Source organism: Hyla sarda, chromosome 10 (genome assembly GCF_029499605.1).
Source record: "Hyla sarda isolate aHylSar1 chromosome 10, aHylSar1.hap1, whole genome shotgun sequence".
Taxonomy (NCBI): Eukaryota; Metazoa; Chordata; class Amphibia; order Anura; family Hylidae; genus Hyla; species Hyla sarda.
Window position 1 is genome coordinate 110,549,062 of NC_079198.1, and position 20,565 is coordinate 110,569,626.

General features: G+C 43.0%; 1 protein-coding gene across 2 annotated transcripts in view; it reads right to left on the reverse strand.

The window, feature by feature from the left end:
- Positions 1 to 329: 329 nt before the first annotated feature.
- Positions 330 to 20,565, reverse strand: part of ST14 (ST14 transmembrane serine protease matriptase) — a 38,277-nt gene continuing 18,041 nt past the window's right edge. The window contains exons 2-19 of one of the 2 annotated variants that reach the window (XM_056542241.1): positions 18,654 to 18,813; positions 18,427 to 18,554; positions 18,259 to 18,329; positions 17,548 to 17,699; positions 15,412 to 15,447; positions 15,018 to 15,258; positions 14,778 to 14,917; positions 14,585 to 14,682; positions 14,390 to 14,499; positions 13,909 to 14,039; positions 12,890 to 12,994; positions 12,125 to 12,235; positions 11,922 to 12,035; positions 7,071 to 7,199; positions 4,774 to 4,960; positions 4,408 to 4,685; positions 3,954 to 4,090; positions 330 to 2,147 (exon numbers count right to left, since the gene is read on the reverse strand). In XM_056542241.1, coding sequence (XP_056398216.1) covers positions 1,986 to 2,147; positions 3,954 to 4,090; positions 4,408 to 4,685; positions 4,774 to 4,960; positions 7,071 to 7,199; positions 11,922 to 12,035; positions 12,125 to 12,235; positions 12,890 to 12,994; positions 13,909 to 14,039; positions 14,390 to 14,499; positions 14,585 to 14,682; positions 14,778 to 14,917; positions 15,018 to 15,258; positions 15,412 to 15,447; positions 17,548 to 17,699; positions 18,259 to 18,329; positions 18,427 to 18,554; positions 18,654 to 18,792 — 2,469 coding nt within the window. In that variant the 5' untranslated portion in view covers positions 18,793 to 18,813 and the 3' untranslated portion in view covers positions 330 to 1,985. The remainder of the gene's footprint in view (positions 2,148 to 3,953; positions 4,091 to 4,407; positions 4,686 to 4,773; positions 4,961 to 7,070; positions 7,200 to 11,921; positions 12,036 to 12,124; positions 12,236 to 12,889; positions 12,995 to 13,908; positions 14,040 to 14,389; positions 14,500 to 14,584; positions 14,683 to 14,777; positions 14,918 to 15,017; positions 15,259 to 15,411; positions 15,448 to 17,547; positions 17,700 to 18,258; positions 18,330 to 18,426; positions 18,555 to 18,653; positions 18,814 to 20,565) is intronic. The other variant, XM_056542239.1, reaches the window with a different exon arrangement.

Sequence of the window (20,565 nt, forward strand, 5' to 3'; positions counted from 1 at the left end):
TTGGGACGTGACTTGTATACTAATTCATCTATCATTCGAATAGAAAATCAAATAAAGGAATAATGCACATGTTCAATGGAGAATAGAGAATTCCATAGAGAATGTAAGTACAATTGTAAAATACACACAAAAATCTAAATCTACAGTCAAAAACTGCAGCATTTATTCAGCCGCATTGTGTGACCTCTCCCCCTAACATGCCCAGTGCCTGTAGGTTTCCCTAATTTCTCCCGGTTAAGATATGTTTGCAAAGCAACATTAGATGCAAGAGTGTTTCCCAACCAGGGTGCCTCCAGCTGTTGCAAAAATACAATACCCAGCATGCCTGGACAGCCTACGGCTGTCCAGGCATGCTGGGAATTGTAGTTTTTCAACAGCTGGAGGCACTCTGATTGGGAAAACACTGGCATAGGAGTTTAGGATCTTAGTTCAGAGCAAGACTTATGACGTGAATCCACCGCCATCTCTCAGCTAAAAGATGGCGTCACGGTTTAAAACGAAAAGCCAGCATGTTGCCCGACCTGAAAGCTTTTTGGGTGATGATGCCTCCTGACACTGAAGCTCTTGGGCAGTGACGAGCTGGAAGGTATAGGGTATTCAGGCAGAGATGCAGAGGAATCCGCCCCACATTTTAATGGGGGTGCATCAGAGCAGTGGTCCCCAACTCAGTCCTCAAGGCCCGACATTGCATTTGTTTGTTTTTTAAGTTACTCCAGTAGAACAGAACAGGGAAGAATTCATACCCTGGACTCTCATAGGGTTAAAAAGGACTGGTTTTGGGTCCTCTGCATTAGAGGAAGGACAGATGCAGACCAGCTGAATCAGTGACGGGCATCCTGGTGACGGGCAGCCTTACTTTCCCAAGGCTATAGCAGCATCAACCAGTGTCTGCAGAGGACTACTCTCCCCACCGGGTGACAGGAAGCAACAGAGAAAATAACGGAGGAGATCTTAACCCCCTACCTGGTGAAAGGAGGACGGTTGTATGCAGATAAACCTATATATAAGTGAGCACTGTCAGTAACATTCATTCCCATGTGATCCTCTACAGCTCCGGGGGGGGGGTTCACTAACTTCTGGAAGCCGCACAGACACGACTTTAACAACTTTTATTTATAAACATAAAAACCACTGCGAAGGCTTCATGATTTGTAAAAAAAAAACAAAAATAGAAAAACGGGAACTGCATCGCACGCGAATGACCGTGTCCGCTCTGCACTTATGGACATATGATGGGGGTAATATGCTGATAAAAAAAGAACATTTAAAAAGGCAGGAGAATAGGACAAAGATATAGAACAGACAGTACTAGAGTGATGAAACAGCAAAAGGTAAAAAACAGTCATATATAAAAAAAAAAAAAAAGAAAATCCAACAAATAAAATCCCAGACGCAAAAGGAGTTAATAGTCAAAATTCTGTCCTCACACGCCAGCAGCTGACCCACATTGCCAGTCCTATATCTGTGAATATATAAAGTTGTCCTAGACGTGTGAGTATATCCTCACAGAGTTGAGGTTTCACATTACTGCCTCCAATAGAAAAACATATTTCCATGATGTCATGATGCGCTGCCCATCGCTGTCTATAGGCTCCAGCGCAGGAAGTTCATTTCAGATATCTGCCATGCCTTTTGGTGCCAGGATAATCCACCAAACTGGAGTGTTGGGACACGATATCCACCTGGTCGGCAGCAGACAGTGCCACAGTGTCAGGATTTTTCCATTTTTTTTTTTTTGTTACTGCTCCATACAATGAGGGATCAGAGACCTTGAGCGTTAGACCCCGATCCAGTGTGGCAGAAGAGAGGAGCAGGATAACATATGGCTCTTAGTTTCCAGCCCCTCCACCCCCCACACAGAGTTGTTCACGCTCACAAGTTCATCCAACACTGGAGTCTCTTTAAAATCATTTAAAAAATAATTCAAAAATATATTTATGTATCTTTAAAAAAAAATATGTCTGTGACCCGCCCGATCCAGGGTGTTACAGGCCCGTGTTCTGTTTGATCCAGTCCCTCATGGCCGTCACTTTTGTGTAGACACCTGGCTTGTTCCTGCGAGCGCATCCTTCTCCCCAGCTGACAACACCAGCCAAGTAGACCTTCCCATTCGATTCAACGCTGGACAGGGGGCCCCCAGAATCACCCTGGAAAAAAAACAAAAAACACCTGAGTGAGAAAGCAATACAACTACAGTGACATAACGTTGTGACAACCCCTGTGGCCGACAACTCAGGGTGTAACAATGTACTAGTCTAAGTAATCATATGCAAGCAGAAATATCCCTCCTGTCCAGACAGTTTGGTTACTATAGATCAGTGCATATAAAATGTCCAAACTCTTTACCTCTCAGAGGATTATCTTAAAGGGGTACTCCGGTGGAATTTTTTTTTTTTTAATCAACTGGTGCCAGAAAGTTAAACAGATTTGTAAATTACTTCTATTAAAAATCGTAATCCTTCCAGTACTTATTAGCTGCTTAATACTACAGAGGAAATTATTTTCTTTTTGGAACACAGAGCTCTCTGCTGACATCACGAGCACAGTGCTCTCTGCTGACACCTCTGTCCATTTTAAGAACTGTCCAGAGTAGGAGAAAATCCCCATTGAATATGTTGCTCTGGACAGTTCCTAAAATGGACAGAGATGTCAGCAGAGAGCAAAAATAAAAGAATTTCCTCTGTAGTATTCAGCAGCTAATAAGTACTGGAAGAAGGATTAAGATTTTTAAATAGAAGTCATTTACAAATCTGTTTAACTTTCTGGCACCATTTGATTTAAAAAATAAATAAATAAAAAAAGTTTTCCATCGGAGTACCCTTTTAAGTCCCCACTGATCTCCACTCCCTGGTTCCATTTTGGTTGCCAATCATTGGCAGAATTGGGTCACCATTCAACAAGTGATTGTCTAAGCCAGGGTTTCCCAACCAGGGTGCCTCCAGCTGTGGCCAAACTACAACTCCCACCATGCCCCGACAGCTGGTGGCTGTCTGGGCATGCTGGGAATTGTAGTTTGGCCACAGCTGGAGGCAACCTGGTTGGGAAACACTGGTCTAAGCAAAACATTTCTTTTGTGTTGATATGGGCCTAGGAAGTGAAGATTAGCAGGTATAGCAGCAAAGATGAGGAGTGGAGATTACAGAGATGTGCAAAATCGTTTTTTGGAAAATCAATCTGACGCGTAAAAAGGGGTATTCCAGGGAAAATTTTTTTTTTTATTTTGTACATCAACTGGCTCCAGAAAGTTAAAACAGATTTGTAAATTACTTCTATTAAAAAAATCTTAATCCTTCCAGTACTTATCAGCTGCTGAAGTTGAATTGTTCTTTTCTGTCTGACCACAGTGCTCTCTGCTGACACCCGTCTGTCTGTCTTGTGAACTGCACAGAGTAGAAGAGGTTTGCTATGGGGATTTGCATCTACTCTGGACAGTTCCCGAGACAGGTGTTATCAGAGAACACCTAGACAGAAAAGAACAACTCAACTTCAGCAGCTCATAAGTACTGAAAGGATTAAGATTTTTTAATAGAAGTAATTTTAAAAATCTGTTCAATTTTCTGGAGCCAGTTGATATATAAAAAAAAATATTTTTTTCCTGGATAACTCCACTGGAGAACCTCTAGAAGAGGGTATCCCAAAATAAAAACTCAGCTTTTCCAATAAGTATTTGATCAGTGGTGGACATCAAGTCACAATTTCAAGAAAGGAGGAGCCTTTTCTCAGAGTGAATGCACTGAAAGCGCAGACCCTGGACTATCGTCAGATGTCCCATAGACCATGATTGGAGGGGAGGCAGGGCATGTGCGCTGCTGCTCTAATCACTTGAGGAACGAGGATCCTCCATTCTAGTAATCTATGTGAGTCCACTGATTAGATGATTAGATTAGGCGAGATCCAGGAGCAGTATTCTCAGTGTATACATAACTACACATGGTGATTGACAATGCACTCACCTGACAGGCGTCAATGCCACCACTGACGTATCCGGCACAGATCATGCGGGTGGTGAGTTGGCCGTCCAGAAGTTTGTTACACTCAGTCTGGTTGATGACCCGGATTTCAGCCTTCTGTAGAACTGCGGCTCCCGTTCCTGTAGGATTATCAACAGATAAATACTACAATTCCCAATGGCATATATGTGGCCGGTCATTTCAGCATCAGTTAGCGCCAAACATTCCAGTTAGAGAATGATGATTAGGAGTTAACCTGACAGAAGTGAATGTGCGGGACTGGAAGGGGGGGGGGTTCAGTGCCCCTTTATATGGATTTGGACTTGCTCAGGATATTAAGTTCCCTCCATGGACTGGTCATGAGACAAGATGTAACCAATACTGTGCTCTCGTCATCCCCAGCACGATCCTGTGTAAATATTCACCCCAGATATGTACAGATTCCTTTCATCCTCACCTCCTTCATTCAGAGCGCCCCAGCCCGTCACCCAGATGGATTTGCCCACTGGGAATACATGGCTACTTTCGGGGATACAGATGGGCTGGATGAAGTCTGTGTAGGTGACCGGACTTTCCAGTTCCAGATAAGCAATATCGTTGTCATACGTGTAATCACTGAACTGTCGGTGGGCATAAACCTTCTTTATTTTGCGCACAACAACATCCTTGCTGGTGGTCCGTGTGGCCTGGTCATGCAGCCCCAGATATGCCGTCCATGTGTTAGGATCAGAATACCTAGGAGACAACATGACAGATCAGGTTTTGTTATATTGTACCTGTGCAAAAACAACAGTTCTGGGAGATGGATGGGTGGTGCCTGTACCTTATTCCAGAGGCGTCCTGAAAGCAGTGCGCAGCAGACAACAGAATGGTGGGAGACACCAGAGAGGCTCCGCACGTGTGGCCGTCCTTTATTGTGTGTAGACTGACCTGCCAGGGCCACTCGCCAATGTCTGCGTTCACACCACCCACAATCCGGGTCCTTCTGCTGTAAGGGCGCTTGCCGCAACCTGAAGGACAAGGAAAGTGACATAAAAGTCATGAATATTCCACAATGTATACCCGTTACATGTCACTGTATAGACAAACAGCAGTACACGTCATTCAGTGGGTGAATAGGGTTGCATGAAGACATTTGGCGTATGAGCAATCTTCACAGATCATCAAAAACTGTAATTACAGGCAACAGTAAACAACACTATACACATACAATTATCTCTCTATCTTACACACAAATACACACACACCTATACATACATATATTACACACACAAATATTTATATTTATTTATGTACGTACACACACACACACAGTAAACCTTGAGGAAGACTAGCTCCATAGAGGCAGGCAAACATAAGTCAGAGACAGCAAGGAAAAAAAACAAAAAAACAACAACATACTGCCTTCACACGTCCAAGCGCTATCTACAATTTTTATACAAGTGGCTTACTACCAGCCACCCAACAAAACAGTCACCATATGTGTCACACATGTCAAAATGTCACCTATTTGAGGCTGCAAATTTCAGGACTCAAAGGCTATGTTCACACGGCAGAATTTCTGCATGGAATTCTGCATGGAATTCTGCATGGAATTCTGCATGGAATTCTGCATGAATTTATAGCCAATACACTCCAATAGGATGACCCATTCACACAGCAGAATTTCTGCTGCAAAATTTCCACTGCAGGAATTCCATTGAAGTGAATGGGCTATAAATGCATGCAGAATTTACATGCAAAAATTCTGCCGTATAAACATACCTCCCATCATACCTGCAGGTTCCTCCCAGCCTCAGCCTGCAGACTGAGTTACACCTGGTTTTAAAACCCATTAACAAGCTGTCATCAATCCCTATGCTGATCTGGGCCACACTGAAAACCTGGACTGGCCAGAAAGTGAATGAAAGGCCCCACTACCGCCTTTCATTCCATAAAAACCCAGGCCAGAAAACAGACTTCACCAAATTCCTCAGCAGTTATGGTGTGCCTGGGATTCAACTTTTCCTGAATTCCTCATATCTTACCCTGGATATGTACTCTCTAAAATCTAGCAGCTACATATGACAGGTACCTATGGGAAATACAGTGATCCCTAACCACGATTCCTGTCACAGTCTCACAACCTACAGAAACCACACCACATGTGGCAGGTCATGGGTTAGCTATTAGGCTATGTTCACACTACGGAATGTCATTCTTTGTGCGGGCATGTAAAATAGAATTTCCGCACCAGGAAACATCTGGCACAGAAATTCCGCCGTGTGCCCAGAGCAGCAGGATCCCGCTGAATTCAATGGGACTCTGCTGCAGTGGAGTCTCCGCGGCCTGATTCCAATGCGGAATCCAGCACAGAAATTCTGCTGTGTGAACATGGCCTTAGACATATGTCTTCTGATAAACCCTATAATGTGTAGAATGCAAATATAGGGGCTGTAAGCAACTGGGGTCACATGATATATATGGCTTATTCATACAGGTGTTTTCTGCAACCACTTATTGTTTTGGTGCTAAAGTGGCTGTCCAGCGAAAGGAAATATGGGTATGGTGTCAAAAAGTATAAGAAAGCAACTTACTAATATAACATTACTAGTCATAGTGCACAGATCTCTTCATATCAGCTGAGCTGTCTGGTTTGTTACCGTGACCTCTGATCACACTCTCTGAAAGCAGTGTACTCCCCTCTGCTCCCCTTTTGTCAGCTGAGAACCAGACCATTGATGTGAAGAGGGGGAGCTCATATTACTGCTCATTAGATTTTGAAGACAGAAGGAAATCTCTTAGACACTGTAGTATCCATCAGAACAGGATCACTGCTGTGCTATCTGAGAAAGGCTTTATGCTGCCTTAAAATCTAACATGCAGTAATAGGAGCTCCCTTTCTGTACATCAATGGTTTGGTCCTCAGCAGCCAGGAGGGGTGGGGAAAGCAGGGACCTTCCATCACAGCTATAAGCCCTATGGCTCAACTGTTATGGATATATCTGTGTAGTAATTATATTACTTATATTAGTAAGTTGCTTTATTTTACTTTTCCGATACCATACACAGGTTATTTCTTTCCATGGACAACCCCTTTAAGTTTAGTCATAGGTGTTCTTAGGGAGGGGGACAACTTACTGCAAGACGCTTCCTTCTCATCTGAGCCATCCGCGCAGTCATTTACACTGTCGCACTCTGGGTTCAGCTTGGTGATGCATTCTCCACTAGCACATTTGAAGGTGCTCTCTGTGCAGGTGGTTTTAACAGCTGCAAAAAATTAAAAACAAAACACAACATAAAGCAAAGTCTCTTACAAATCCACCTGTGATCTGTGCTCATCCTGCTGCACCAGCACAAAGAACTTAAAGAGTGCAAATTAAGACCACAACACTGTCATGGAGGTTAGAGCAAGTTTCATACTGGTATCACTGAGCTGCTCATCCAAGCTTACAAGACGCACAGCATCCCCCTGTCCAGAATGACAGCTCGGCCCAATTTAAGCATATAGCAGGCACATGTATAGGACAAACCCTTTAAAAACATTTAATTGAGTGTGCTTTGGTGTTTCCATAATCCCCATAGAAGAGATCGTGAGAGAAATATGCACAGGTGCCATCGCCTCCAAAGGCAGGACAGGGGTCGGGGGACCCCATATTCATGGCACAATCTCTGGCTCCACCATAAATGTCTATGAATTAAAAACCATCCTGGTGAGAGTCCTGCTGATCCATGGGCCTCTTCCCTGCCCCCAGTTTTGAGAAAGTTCTACCTTGGGTTAAAGAGGTGATCTAGGATTAGAAAAAAAAATAGCAGGTTTCTTTACCAAAAAGACAAAAAAGAAACTGCACCACACCTGTCCCCAGGTTGTATGTGGTATTTCAGCTCAGTTCCGTTGAAGTAACATAGTTCATAAGGTTGAAAAAAGACCAGAGTCCATCAAGTTTAACCTGTAACCCTAATGAGTCCCTACTGAGTGGAGTTGATCCAGAGGAAGGAAAAAAAAAACCTCATACTAGAGGTAAAAATTCCTTCCCGACTCCAAATATGAAATCAGAATAAATCTCTGGATCAACATCCTGTCCCTATAAATCTAATATACGGTACATAACCAGGATTTTATTACTCTCCAAAAAATGCATCCAGACCCCTTTTGAATTCTTTTACAGAGTTCACCATGACCACCTCCTCAGGCAGCTCTTACAGTAAAGAACCCCCGTCTGTGCTGGTGTAGAAACCTTCTTTCCTCTAGATGTAGAGGATGCCCCCTTGTTATAGATACAGTCCTGGGTATAAATAGATCATGGGAGAGATCTCTGTACTGTACCCTGATATATTTATACATAGTTATTAGGTCGCCCCTAAGCCTTCTTTTTCTAAACTAAATAACCCTAATTCTGATAATCTTTCTGGGTACTGTAGTCCTCCCATTCCCCGTATTACTCTGGTTGCTAGTCTTTGAACCCTCTCCAGCTCCCCTATATCTTTCTTGTACACTGGTGCCCAGTACTGTACCCAGTATTCTATGTGTGGTCTGACCAGTACTGTACACTGTATTCTATGTGTGGTCTGACCAATACTGTACACTGTATTCTATGTGTGGTCTGACCAGTACTGTACACAGTATTCTATGCGTGGTCTGACTAGTGATTTGTACAGCGGTAGAATTATTTCCTTGTCGTGGGCATCTATGCCCCTATTGATGCACCCCATGATTTTATTTGCCTTGGCAGCAGCTGCCCGACACTGGTCACTGCAGCTAAATTTACTGTTAACTAAGACTCCCAAGTCCTTTTCCATGTCAGTCGTCCCAAGTGCTCTACCATTAAATACACAATCCCAGCCCAGATTTTTCCTCCCCATGTGCATTATCTTACATTTATCAGTGTTGAACCTCATCTGCCACTTCTCAGCCCAAACCTCCAAACTATCCAGATTCATTTGTAACAGTGCACTGTCCTCTATAGTGTTTACCGCTTTACAGAGTTTAGTATCATCTGCAAAGATTGCTAATTTACTATTAAACCCCTCTACAAGGTCATTAATAAATATATTAGATAGAACAGGGCCCAAGACTGACCCCTGTGGTCCCCACTAGTAATAGTCATCCAATCAGAATAAGTACCATTGATAACCACCCTCTGTTTCCCATCACTGAGCCTGTTACTTACCCACTTACACACATTTTCCCCAAGCGCCAATCATTCTCATTTTATGTACCAATCTTTTATGTGGCACTGTATCAAATGTCTGTCTGTCTATTACATTACTTAATTCCTTTAGAACACGGGGGTGAATGCCATCTGGACCTGGTGATTTGTCTATTGATTTTTTGTAGGCGGCACTGTACTTCTTCCTGGGTTAGACAGGTGACTTGTACTGGGGAGTTTAATATATTTGCTGTTTCCTGATCCCCGTCTATAATTTCTTACTCATTTATAAAGGGCCTACACTTTCATTTTTGACCTTTTAGCTATTTATATAGTTAAAGAACATTTTGGGGTTAGTTTTACTCTCTTTGGCGAGGAATCTTTTTGTCTCAATTTTTGCTGCATATTTTTTACATATTTTACATTTTTCTCTATAGCTTTTAATGCTTCTTCACTGCCATCCTGTTTTAGTAGTTTAAATGCTTTATTTTTGTCATGAATTGCCCCCTTAACACTTTTATTCATCCATATTGGTTTTCTTTTATTCCTGATCCTTTAATTCCCACAAGGTACATACATCTTACAGTGAGAATTTAAAATATTATTAAAAAGTCTCCCATTTAGTGTCAGCATTCATGTTTTTGAGGACATTATCCCATTTTATATTGTTAAAGGGATTCTCTGAGTTTATCAAATTTTGCCTTCCTAAAGTTCATTGTTTTTGTAGCCCATCGCGAGATTCCCTTATTGAAGAACAAGTTATAATGTATTATATTATGATCACTATTTCCTAGGTGTTCATCTACTTGCACATTTAGTTACTCTGTCAGGTCTGTTGGTTAATATTAAGTCTAGTAGGGCGCCCCCTCTGGTCGGGCCCTGCACCATTTGGGACAGATAATTGTCTTTAGATATAGTCAGAAACCTGTTTCCTTTATGAGATTCACAGGTCTCAGTCTCCCAATTTATATCAGGATAGTTATAGTCCCCCATTATTATCACATCATTCTGATTTGCTGCCTTGTTTATTTGCCTCAATAATTGATCTTCTGCCTCTTCCATTATATTTGGTGGCTTATAACAAACCTCTATCAGATTTTATCTCCATATATTTCTACCCATGACTCCACATTATCATTTCCCTTCCATATATCCTCCCGCAGTGCAGCGTTCAGACTCGATTTCACATACAGACAAACTCCTCCCCCTTTCCGTTTTGTCCGATCCTTCCTGAATAGACTATAACCCTGTATGTTGACCGCCCAGTCACAGCTATCGTCCAACCAAGTCTCTGTTATACCCGCTGGCCCAGATTTATCAAACTGTGTGAGAGAAAAAGTTGAGAGATTTTCCCACAGCAACCAATCACAGCTCAGCTAACGAGCTCTGGTAAAGTGAAAGCTGAGCTGTGATTGGTTGTTGTGGGAAAATCTCTCCACTATTTCTCTCACGCAGTTTGATAAATCTGGGCCACTATGTCATAATTCTCCTCAGACATCATCAACTCCAGTTCGTCAGTTTTATTGGACAGACTTTCTGGCATTATTCAACATGCATTTCAATGGTGTATGTTTTTTTCCCTATGATGCCTATCCCTATTAACTATTCTAACCCCTCCCTCCGCTCCTTTCCCTATTAACTATTCTAACCCCTCCCTCAGCTCCTTTCCCTATTAACTATTCTAACCCCTCCCTCAGCTCCTTTCCCTATTAACTATTCTAACCCCTCCCTCCGCTCCTTTCCCTATTAACTATTCTAACCCCTCCCTCCGCTCCTTTCCCTATTAACTATTCTAACCCCTCCCTCCGCTCCTTTCCCTATTAACTATTCTAACCCCTCCCTCAGCTCCTTTCCCTATTAACTATTCTAACCCCTCCCTCAGCTCCTTTCCCTATTAACTATTCTAACCCCTCCCTCCGCTCCTTTCCCTATTAACTATTCTAACCCCTCCCTCAGCTCCTTTCCCTATTAACTATTCTAACCCCTCCCTCAGCTCCTTTCCCTATTAACTATTCTAACCCCTCCCTCAGCTCCTTCCCCTATTAACTATTCTAACCCCTCCCTCCGCTCCTTTCCCTATTAACTATTCTAAGCCCTCCCTCCGCTCCTTTCCCTATTAACTATTCTAACCCCTCCCTCCGCTCCTTTCCCTATTAACTATTCTAAGCCCTCCCTCCGCTCCACCCCCAGGTACATTTATAATTCCCACCTCTCTATCTCCACTATCTTCCCCCTCTTTGCTGTAGGTTCCCTCCCCCCAAGTCCCTAGTTTAAACACTCCTCCACCCTTCTAGCCATCTTCTTCCCAAGCACAGCTGCACCCTCCCCATTTAGGTGCAGCCCGTCCCTACGGTAGAGCCGGTAACCGATAGCGAAGTCGGCCCAGTTCTCCATGAATCCAAACCCCTCCTTTCTACACCAGCTTCTGAGCCACTTGTTTACCCCCCTAATCTCCCGCTGCCTCTCTGGTGCGGCTCGTGGTACAGGTAATATTTCAGAAAATATTACCTTGGAGGTCCTTCCCTTAAGCTTGCGGCCTAAGTCCCTGAAATCATTTTTAAGGACACGCCAGCCCCACCAATTCAGCTCAAGTGAATTGAGCTGAATTGTAATACCACACATAACCTGAGAACATGTGTAGTGCTGTTTTTAGAAATATATCATATATTGCCCGATAACTACAGAAGAGACAACGTTGTTACAATGTATTTGTATCAAGCAGACTGTCAGACACGATAGAGGAGACCGATCTCAGGTTGTGGATTATTCTCCTGTGGTTGCATTTACCCCTCCCAGAGTTTAGACACCGTACTTATTTTGGCATTTGCTAGCGGTCACTCACCGTCCCCACATTCTGATTCGTCCGTGCCGTCACCGCAGTTATCGGTTCTGTCACACTTTTGCTCCTGTGGGATACATTTGCCATTTCTACATTTCAAATAGTTGTCTGGACATTCTGAAAAAACAGACAAGATAAATTAAAGTCAAAATCAAAAGATCATGTGACACTTGAGGAAACGTCATCACTGGAATGCTGAAACTTACTGCAGTTCGCTTCATCAGTGCCGTCTCCGCAGTCATTCACACCGTCACACAGGAAGAACTTGGGTTTACATATCTGGCTGGCAACACAGCGGAACTGCAAAGCTGAGCAGGCTGCAGGGAGGAGAGGACACTGTTATATGGCTGCAGCTACATAAAACCCCTAATGCTATATAATACTGCACTGCAAGGCATGTGCCCCCTGCAACAGGGAATCTGCAGGCAACAGTCTACAGTCACCACTACCCTCCAATAGAAGGAGAAGGATCCAGCTCCCCGGAATTCATAATATTGTGAAAAATTAAAAGTCCAAAATGTATTTAGTCCATTTTAAAATCCAAACAAAAAAACACCCAGTGCAGATAAAAACACCCTTACGCCGACGCGTTTCGGACTAGTCAGTCCTTAGTCATGGCAAGACTTGCCATGACTAAGGACTGACTAGTCCGAAACGCGTCGGAGTAAGGGTGTTTTTATCCGCACTGGGTGTTTTTTGTTTGGATTTTAAAATGGACTTAAATACATTTTGGACTTTAAATTTTTCACAATATTATGAATTCCGGGGAGCTGGATCCTTCTCCTTCTATTTCTACTAAATCGAGGACAACGGCTCGACTTTTTCCTGGCTCCTGGATAGAGATGACAAAAGTGCTTGACATCAATGCTTCATAAGTGGTGAGCTGGCTATTCTTTTCTTTGACTACCCTCCAATAGCTTTACATGTGTCATCTGTCTGGAGCAGTTTTGATTATGGTCCTTATTACTCACTACATAAAGCTTCATCACTGGAATCTCCACAGTCGTTCCACCCATCGCACTTCCGGGCCAGGTCAATACAGCGGCCGCTCTTACAGGTGAACTGGTCAGGACAGGCTGCAGAAAACACAATTCAGTCACTCATGACATATAGTAAAAACAAGCAACGCCCACACCGGTGACATTTAGAGGCAGGTTATTTACTGGCTGCTGTATGCATCATGTATGTTACAGGTCCATAAGGAACCTGCATGTTCCAGTGGGACAAGAGGTGCAGTAAAGATAAACACATGTACCGTATTTTTCGCCGTATAAGACGCACTTTTTCTTCCCCAAAACTGGGAGGGGTAAAGTTGGTGCGTCTTATACGGCGAATACACACACCTATCGCCGCGGTCCCTGCGGCCATCAACGGCCGAGACCCGCGGGTAATGCCCTGTATTAACCATTCAGATGCGGCGATCAAAGCTGACCGCCGCGTCTGAAGTGAAAGTGACACTAACCCGGCTGCTCAGTCGGGCTGTTCGGGACTGCCGTGGTGAAATCGCGGCGTCCCGAACAGCTTACAGGACACCTGGAGGGACCTTACCTGCCTCCTTGGTGTCTGCTCTGTGCCGGGATCCCCTGCATGGCCGGAGCTCTCCTTCGACGTCATCACGTCATCGCGCACGCCGTCCAGTCATCCAATAGGAGCAGCGTGCGTAGCGACGTGATGACGGCGACATGATGACGGCGTGGATCCCGGGGAAGAAGACGTCCGGAGCATCGGGGACACATGAGTATTACCTCCTATACCAGTGGTCTTCCACCTGCAGACCTCCAGATGTTGCAAAACTACAACTCCCAGCATGCCCGGAAAGCCAACGGCTGTCCGGGCATGCTGGGAGTTGTAGTTTTGCAACATCTGGAGGTCCGCAGGTGGAAGATCACTGTTGGGTTCAGAATCTTTTTTTTTCTAGATTTTGCACCTTTAAAATTCGGTGCATCTTATATGCCGGTGCGTCCTATAGGGCGAAAAATACGGTACTCACGATTCTTTGGCTCATAGGATAAGTATTCTGCCATGAAGCCGGTGTCCGTGTAGGACTGGTCAGAGCGGAAGGTCACCCTCATTTTGCTGCTATTGCTGGAAACAACAAACGGAGCTCGTTCCCCGCAGTATCTGTAAGTGATGGAGCACAGGGATAATGGAGAGGACTGTGATGGACTGACAACCAGGCACCGGTCATATTGATGCCTTGAAACAACTATATTACACTGTCCGCACAATATGTCCCCTCTGCCCCCAATAAATGAATGAAAACTATAATGTTCTCTTCTCTCAGTTATATTAAAGTGGGGGGGGGAAGTTAACCCAGCTGAAGCACTTGGGCATCTGGGATATAGGGGACAAAGTTGACATGGGACATGCTACTGCCACCTACAGGAGACTGTGCAGTATATAGACTACTGGAGAACTACAAGTCTCAGCATGAAAAGGTAGGCAGTATCAGAGCACACCACTTTCCTTACCTTTGGTTATTGATCTCCACGTAGTCATTGGGGCAGGTGGTGATGGGGACTGAGGGCTCCAGGAGATAGAACATTAGGAATCGGACCTTCACATGTTGGTTTGTAGGAACCTGCAAAAAAACGAAAACACCATAAACCATCGCGCCAACGCTGAGTGACTGGGTCTGAGGGTGAGCATCTTATAATGTATTGTACCTGGATGTCCCATATACATTCCCTGTTGGGTGGGTAATGGGCTGGGTAGAAGGGTGTACTGAACGTACCGCTGGCTTCCCTCAAGTTTCCTCCACATACTAGAAGAAGAGAACACAGGACATTCATCACTTCTGCCAAGGTGCAATATACATAGAATAACTGGGAGTTATAAATATGGCAGAACAGATCTTACGTGTTGTCCTCTGTATCTGGGTAAATTTAGCCAAGAAGCCGGGATGCTTCCCCACGTTGTCTGTGACCAGAGTGACCAACATGACATTCTGCGAGGAAACAAAGGTCAGGTTGTAGGATGGGGGGTAACTACCGCATAACCTGCAAAAAAACAAAAAAGTGTCAAATCAGAGGTTGGGACACCCACACAATGGAGGTATCACAACCCACATCATGGCTGCAGATCCTCCCCTGCACTTACTTCACCATAATGCGCGGCTCCATGGCGGTCAGAGAGTCGTACACAGTAACATAGTCCCCTTTGCCGGTTTTACAGGGCTCCATCCTAAAGGTTTTGAAGTGAAGCATGATCATGTGACCAGCATCTGCTCGCAGTGCCCATTGACACCTGGAGTTTGGTCCGTAAGGAAAGTTGGGAAATCCAGGGGTGGTGAATTGAGTCGCAACTCCAGGGCTGGCGTGGAGGAAGAAATTGCAGCGGTCTGCGGGAGAGGAGACAGAGTCACGTCATGTATAAGAAAGTGGCCATAGTCATGTATAAGAAACCGCATAGAAGGCTTTATTGATTCCAATAGTCAAAAAAAAAATGTTATAAATTAATCAATAAAAATAATAAAATAAATAATAAAACTCACTGTCACGGAACATTCTCACCATCTGAGGGTCGGTTGCTGGAATGAGAAAAAACAAAACAAGATGAACTCAACATGGCACCAACCATCATAATGTGATTTAAAGGGGTTCTTTTTGGAACACCGTGCTCTCTGCTGACATCCCGAGCACAGTGCTCTCTGCTGACATCCCGAGCACAGTGCTCTCTGCTGACATCTGTCCATAGCAGCATGTGTTTTCTATGGGGTTTTTCCTCCTACTCTGGACAGTTCTCCAAAAAGAAAAGCAATTCCTCTGTAGTATTCAGCAGCTAATAAGAACTGGAAGGATTAAGATTTCTTAATCGAAGTCATTTATAAATCTGTTAAACTTTCTGTCACCAGTGGATTAAAAAAAAATTAAAAATAAACTTTTTCCACCGGAGTACCCCTTTAATAAGCAGTGGCGGGAAGAAAGTGTGCCAGGGTAACAAAATCCAAGGGCAAAGTTATCTCTTAAATTTGCTCCCAGTGTCTAAGTCAGTGTTTCTCAACCAGGGTGCCTCCAGTTGATGCAAAACTACAACTCCCAGCATGCCCAGACAGCCTTTGGCTGTCTGGGCATGCTGGGAATTTTAGTTTCTCTCTCTTTTTACATTCATTTATATTTTCATTATTTTCACAAAATTACATTTGTACATAACCCTTTAATACATACATTACCACCTCTCATTCGTCTCCCATACTGTGGTGCCTTCGTTTCCCCCCCTATTCTTCTCTTTTTATCCATTTCTTTCTCTTTTGTTGGTGTTTACTGATTTGTATATTTATTAACATTTTCTGCCGTTGCATTTCAATATTTCAGCGATACTCTGTTTCTCCCTTAAATTTTTGCCATAATGCCCATTTTTGATGGAAATATTTAATTTCATTCCTACCTATCGCTATTATTTCTTCTAATTTATAACAGTGTTGTACCGTATCTATTATTTCCTTTATATCCGGGACGGCTACTTGCTTCCAGTATCTACGAAGGACCAATTTTGCAGATCAGAAATATAGTGTCTTCGCGGGATATATTTGAGTTTGTAAAAGTAATGTGTTTGGGATATGAGTAATATTTACTAATAGTAGTTCTACTTTGTGCTAATATTCTTGTGTCATTGGGCATTGCCATAAAATATGTATAAGGAACCCTTTCATCCCACATTTTCACCAACATTCTTCTGAATTAACAGAAGACATCCTATGGAGCCTATGGGTAGTTTTTCTTTTTAACAGCCGGAGGCACCCTGGTTTGAAAGCACTGGTCTATGTCTGGGCATGCTGGGATTTGTATATTTTTTTTTTTTTTTTTTTTTAAAGTGTAACTGTCATCAACAAAAACTTTTGATGTAATTTAGATAATACCATTATATGTATATTTGTAATATACATTGGTTAAAAAAAAAAAAAAAAAGTATATTTTTGTCCCTACAGCTATTGTTTGTGTCTCTCTATGAGGAGTCCAAATACAGGAAGTGATGGTGGACAAGCAGGGCTCTGTACACTGAGGCTCTATGACACGCCCCCGGCTCACACAGCAGGATGATTGACAAGCCAGGAGCCTGCACAGAGCCCTGCTTGTCCTGCCCTCACTTCCTGTATTTGGACTCCTCATAGAGAGACACACACAGACAATAGCTGCAGGGACAGCATCTTTTCACCCAAAAATATACACAATTTTTAATCAATGTATATTACAAATATACATATAATGGTATTGTCTACATTATATAAAAAGTTTTTGTTGGCAACAGGTACAGTTTAACAACCGGTGGCACCCCCTGATTGGAAAACAATGCGGTGATCATGTGACCTTTACACTAACTTTGGCCAAACAACGCCTCTCAGCTGTCTGTGTACACAAATTTTTGTACCCATCATAGCCAATATCACAATTATACTAATTCTATTAGGCTCTGGAGGTCACACCTCCTTGTAACTAAGCCATGCCCATTGGTTTATTTCAGCTTAGAATTTGAAAAAAAATTCCCAAACATGATGCACTAAAAAAATAAAAAAAATAAAAGAAACACTGGTGAACATGCCAACACTGCGTTCATTCATATAGTCAGATACACATACGATCACTATACACACTACGATACAAGAGTAGAGAAATCGGATGTAACAACTTACGGTATGCTGCAAATGCATCCACGGCCAAAGAGGTGATACGACGTGCAGTAATGGTCTTCAGATTCAGCTCCGACATGGCTTTATCCAGGGCAGCGGCCTGATACTTCGGCACACTGAACTCTGACAGGTAGTAGGCGATGACGCTGCCCTCGCTGCAGGATGACAAGACGTGATGTAAATCACGTACGCAAGTCACATGATCATCAGATAACCACTTTCTTACTATTTACACATATAATTAGGAATATAAATATGTATTAACCCTTCCCAACCACTTCTTTCTACCTACCTACCAAAAAAGTGTACATAAGTGTAAGTAATTCTGTGGGGTCTCCAAGTGTGTATCACGAAGGAGACGCATTTCTGGGGACATAACTCTTCCTCAATTTCATTTGTTGGAGATGCAGTGGAAACTGTACACTGAAACCTTACCGCAGCTCTGAGCATGAACCACATCAGCTGCTTCACCCACCAGAGAATGGGTCAGGATGTATTAAAATTATATTCTCTTCCATGAAAAAGCCTCTGGAAACCCCCCTTTCTCTATAGACACCTATGGGGTCAGCATCTGCTCCATTATACGCACATCAGGGCTATTCTAAAGGACCTACATGGTGTTATGATCTGATGCCATATTTTGTTTTACTGTTGTCATTTTGTTCTGGATTTTTTTATTTTATTTCTGCTCGACGTGAACAATCTGGCTCTTACCTAAACGCTGTAATGTTGCAGCTGACCAAGTGGGGCCCTATGGCAGGATCACTCCGATAGGCGTTCAGCAGCTGTACAGGAGACAAGGAAGATGGTGAATTATCCAGTCTCTTCCATAGACAGAGCGTGTGAAGAACGAAAACGTGACATTGGGATAAACTCACTCACCACTTCAGTCACTTTAGAAGACATATCTGCAAATTCTTGAGACGACGGGTTCTCATAGGCCTCAATGAAGGGGTAATTTGTCACAGTCAGAAAACCTGTAAACACTTTGTGCTCCGGTCTGTTCCGGTCTGAAACAATATATACATAGCAAAAATATAAAAAACACCACACACCGTGTTCCCTGTTGCCTCTCCCCTGATACACAAATACAGAATGCATTCACTTACATCCAAAGTGCCAGACTAAGAGGCCAATGGCAACAGAGATGAGAGCAGCGGCGCACACTATGCCAGCTATCAGGAGTTTTTTCTTTAGGGTCATTTTCTCCATCTTTTTCGTGTCTGTGGCGGGAAGAAATTCAACCATTTCCTCGATTCCATTGAAGCTCTAAGAAAATGAAATAAGAAATTATAGAAAAGATCTGCAACTATGGTATATATTTACATAAACATTTTATGAGTGGATAATAGATTGACCTCTCTAGATCTGTATCCACAAGAAAATGTCCCCAACACCTATGATCACATAACACTACTCATCCTGTATTCTTCTCCAGAGCTGTACTCTCTATTCTGCTGGTGGAGTCACTGTGTACATACATTACATTACTTATCCTGTACTGATCCTGAGTTATATCCTGTATTATACTCCAGAGCTGTACTCTCTATTCTGCTGGTGGAGTCACTGTGTACATACATTACATTACTTATCCTGTACTGATCCTGAGTTATATCCTATATTATACTCCAGAGCTGCACTCACTATTCTGCTGGTGGAGTCACTGTGTACATACATTACATTACTTATCCTCTACTGATCCTGAGTTATATCCTGTATTATATTCCAGAGCTGTACTCACTATTCTGCTGGTGGAGTCACTGTGTACATACATTACATTACTTATCCTGTACTGATCCTGAGTTATATCCTGTATTATACTCCAGAGCTGTACTCACTATTCTGCTGGTGGAGTCACTGTGTACATACATTACATTACTTATCCTGTACTGATCCTGAGTTATATCCTGTATTATACTCCAGAGCTGTACTCACTATTCTGCTGGTGGAGTCACTGTGTACATACATTACATTACTTATCCTGTACTGATCCTGAGTTATATCCTGTATTATATTCCAGAGCTGTACTCACTATTCTGCTGGTGAGGTCACTGTGTACATACATTACCTATCCTGTACTGATCCTGAGTTATATCCTGTATTATAATCTAGTGCATATACATTACTTTTCTTTTTGTTACAAAAAAAAAAAAACTACTTTGTAGACATACATGCCTGTACTGTGACTCCACAGCGCCTAACGTACAGAAGACTGTTCTCAGCATGCAGAACAAGACAAACAAGAACCAAAACAAGCAAAGAATGCTGGGAGAGTTCCGCTCTGAAGCCGCAGTACTGCGAGTCATTTGACAAAGGGTTTGCGTAATCCTTTATCTTAAGGATTCTGTACATTTTGGGATTTATTGTACATTTTCCACTGTACCTATTGGGGGCGGCTTTACTGTAGAGTGCATGCCTCACAGCAGGAGTCAGACTCTCATAGAAACTGATTTCTCCATTGAGAAGCGGCCGAGGAGGAAGCAGTATCAGGGGAGGACAGTCACGCCCTCACCTGTAATTCACACCATCCAGCGAGCGCCGATGATGCACGACAAACACGCGACTGCAGAAAGCATGAAAACAACTTGAGATGAGTGGAGACTGCAGCCGCCATGTGTGTGTGGATGTGTGTATAAGTATATACAGTGTGGGGGAGATTTATCATGATGTCTCCTGTCTTTTCTTGCTGTGTTTTTGGCTTACTTGCGCCAAATTTATCAATAAGATGCGTACAACCAGAAAAGTTGCAGGATGGAAAGATAAATCCCCCCCTTTGTGTTTAAAGGGGTACTCCGGTGGAATTTTCTCTTTTTTTTTTTTAAATCAGCTGGTGCCAGAAAGTTATACAGATTTGTAAATTACTTGTAAAATCTTTATCCTTCCAGTACTTTTTAACAGCTGTATACTACAGAGGAAATTCTTTGCTTTTTGAATTTTTGAATTTTATTTTTGTCTTGACCACAGTGCTCTCTGCTGACACCTGATGCCCGTATCATGAACTGTCCAGAGCAGGAGAAAATC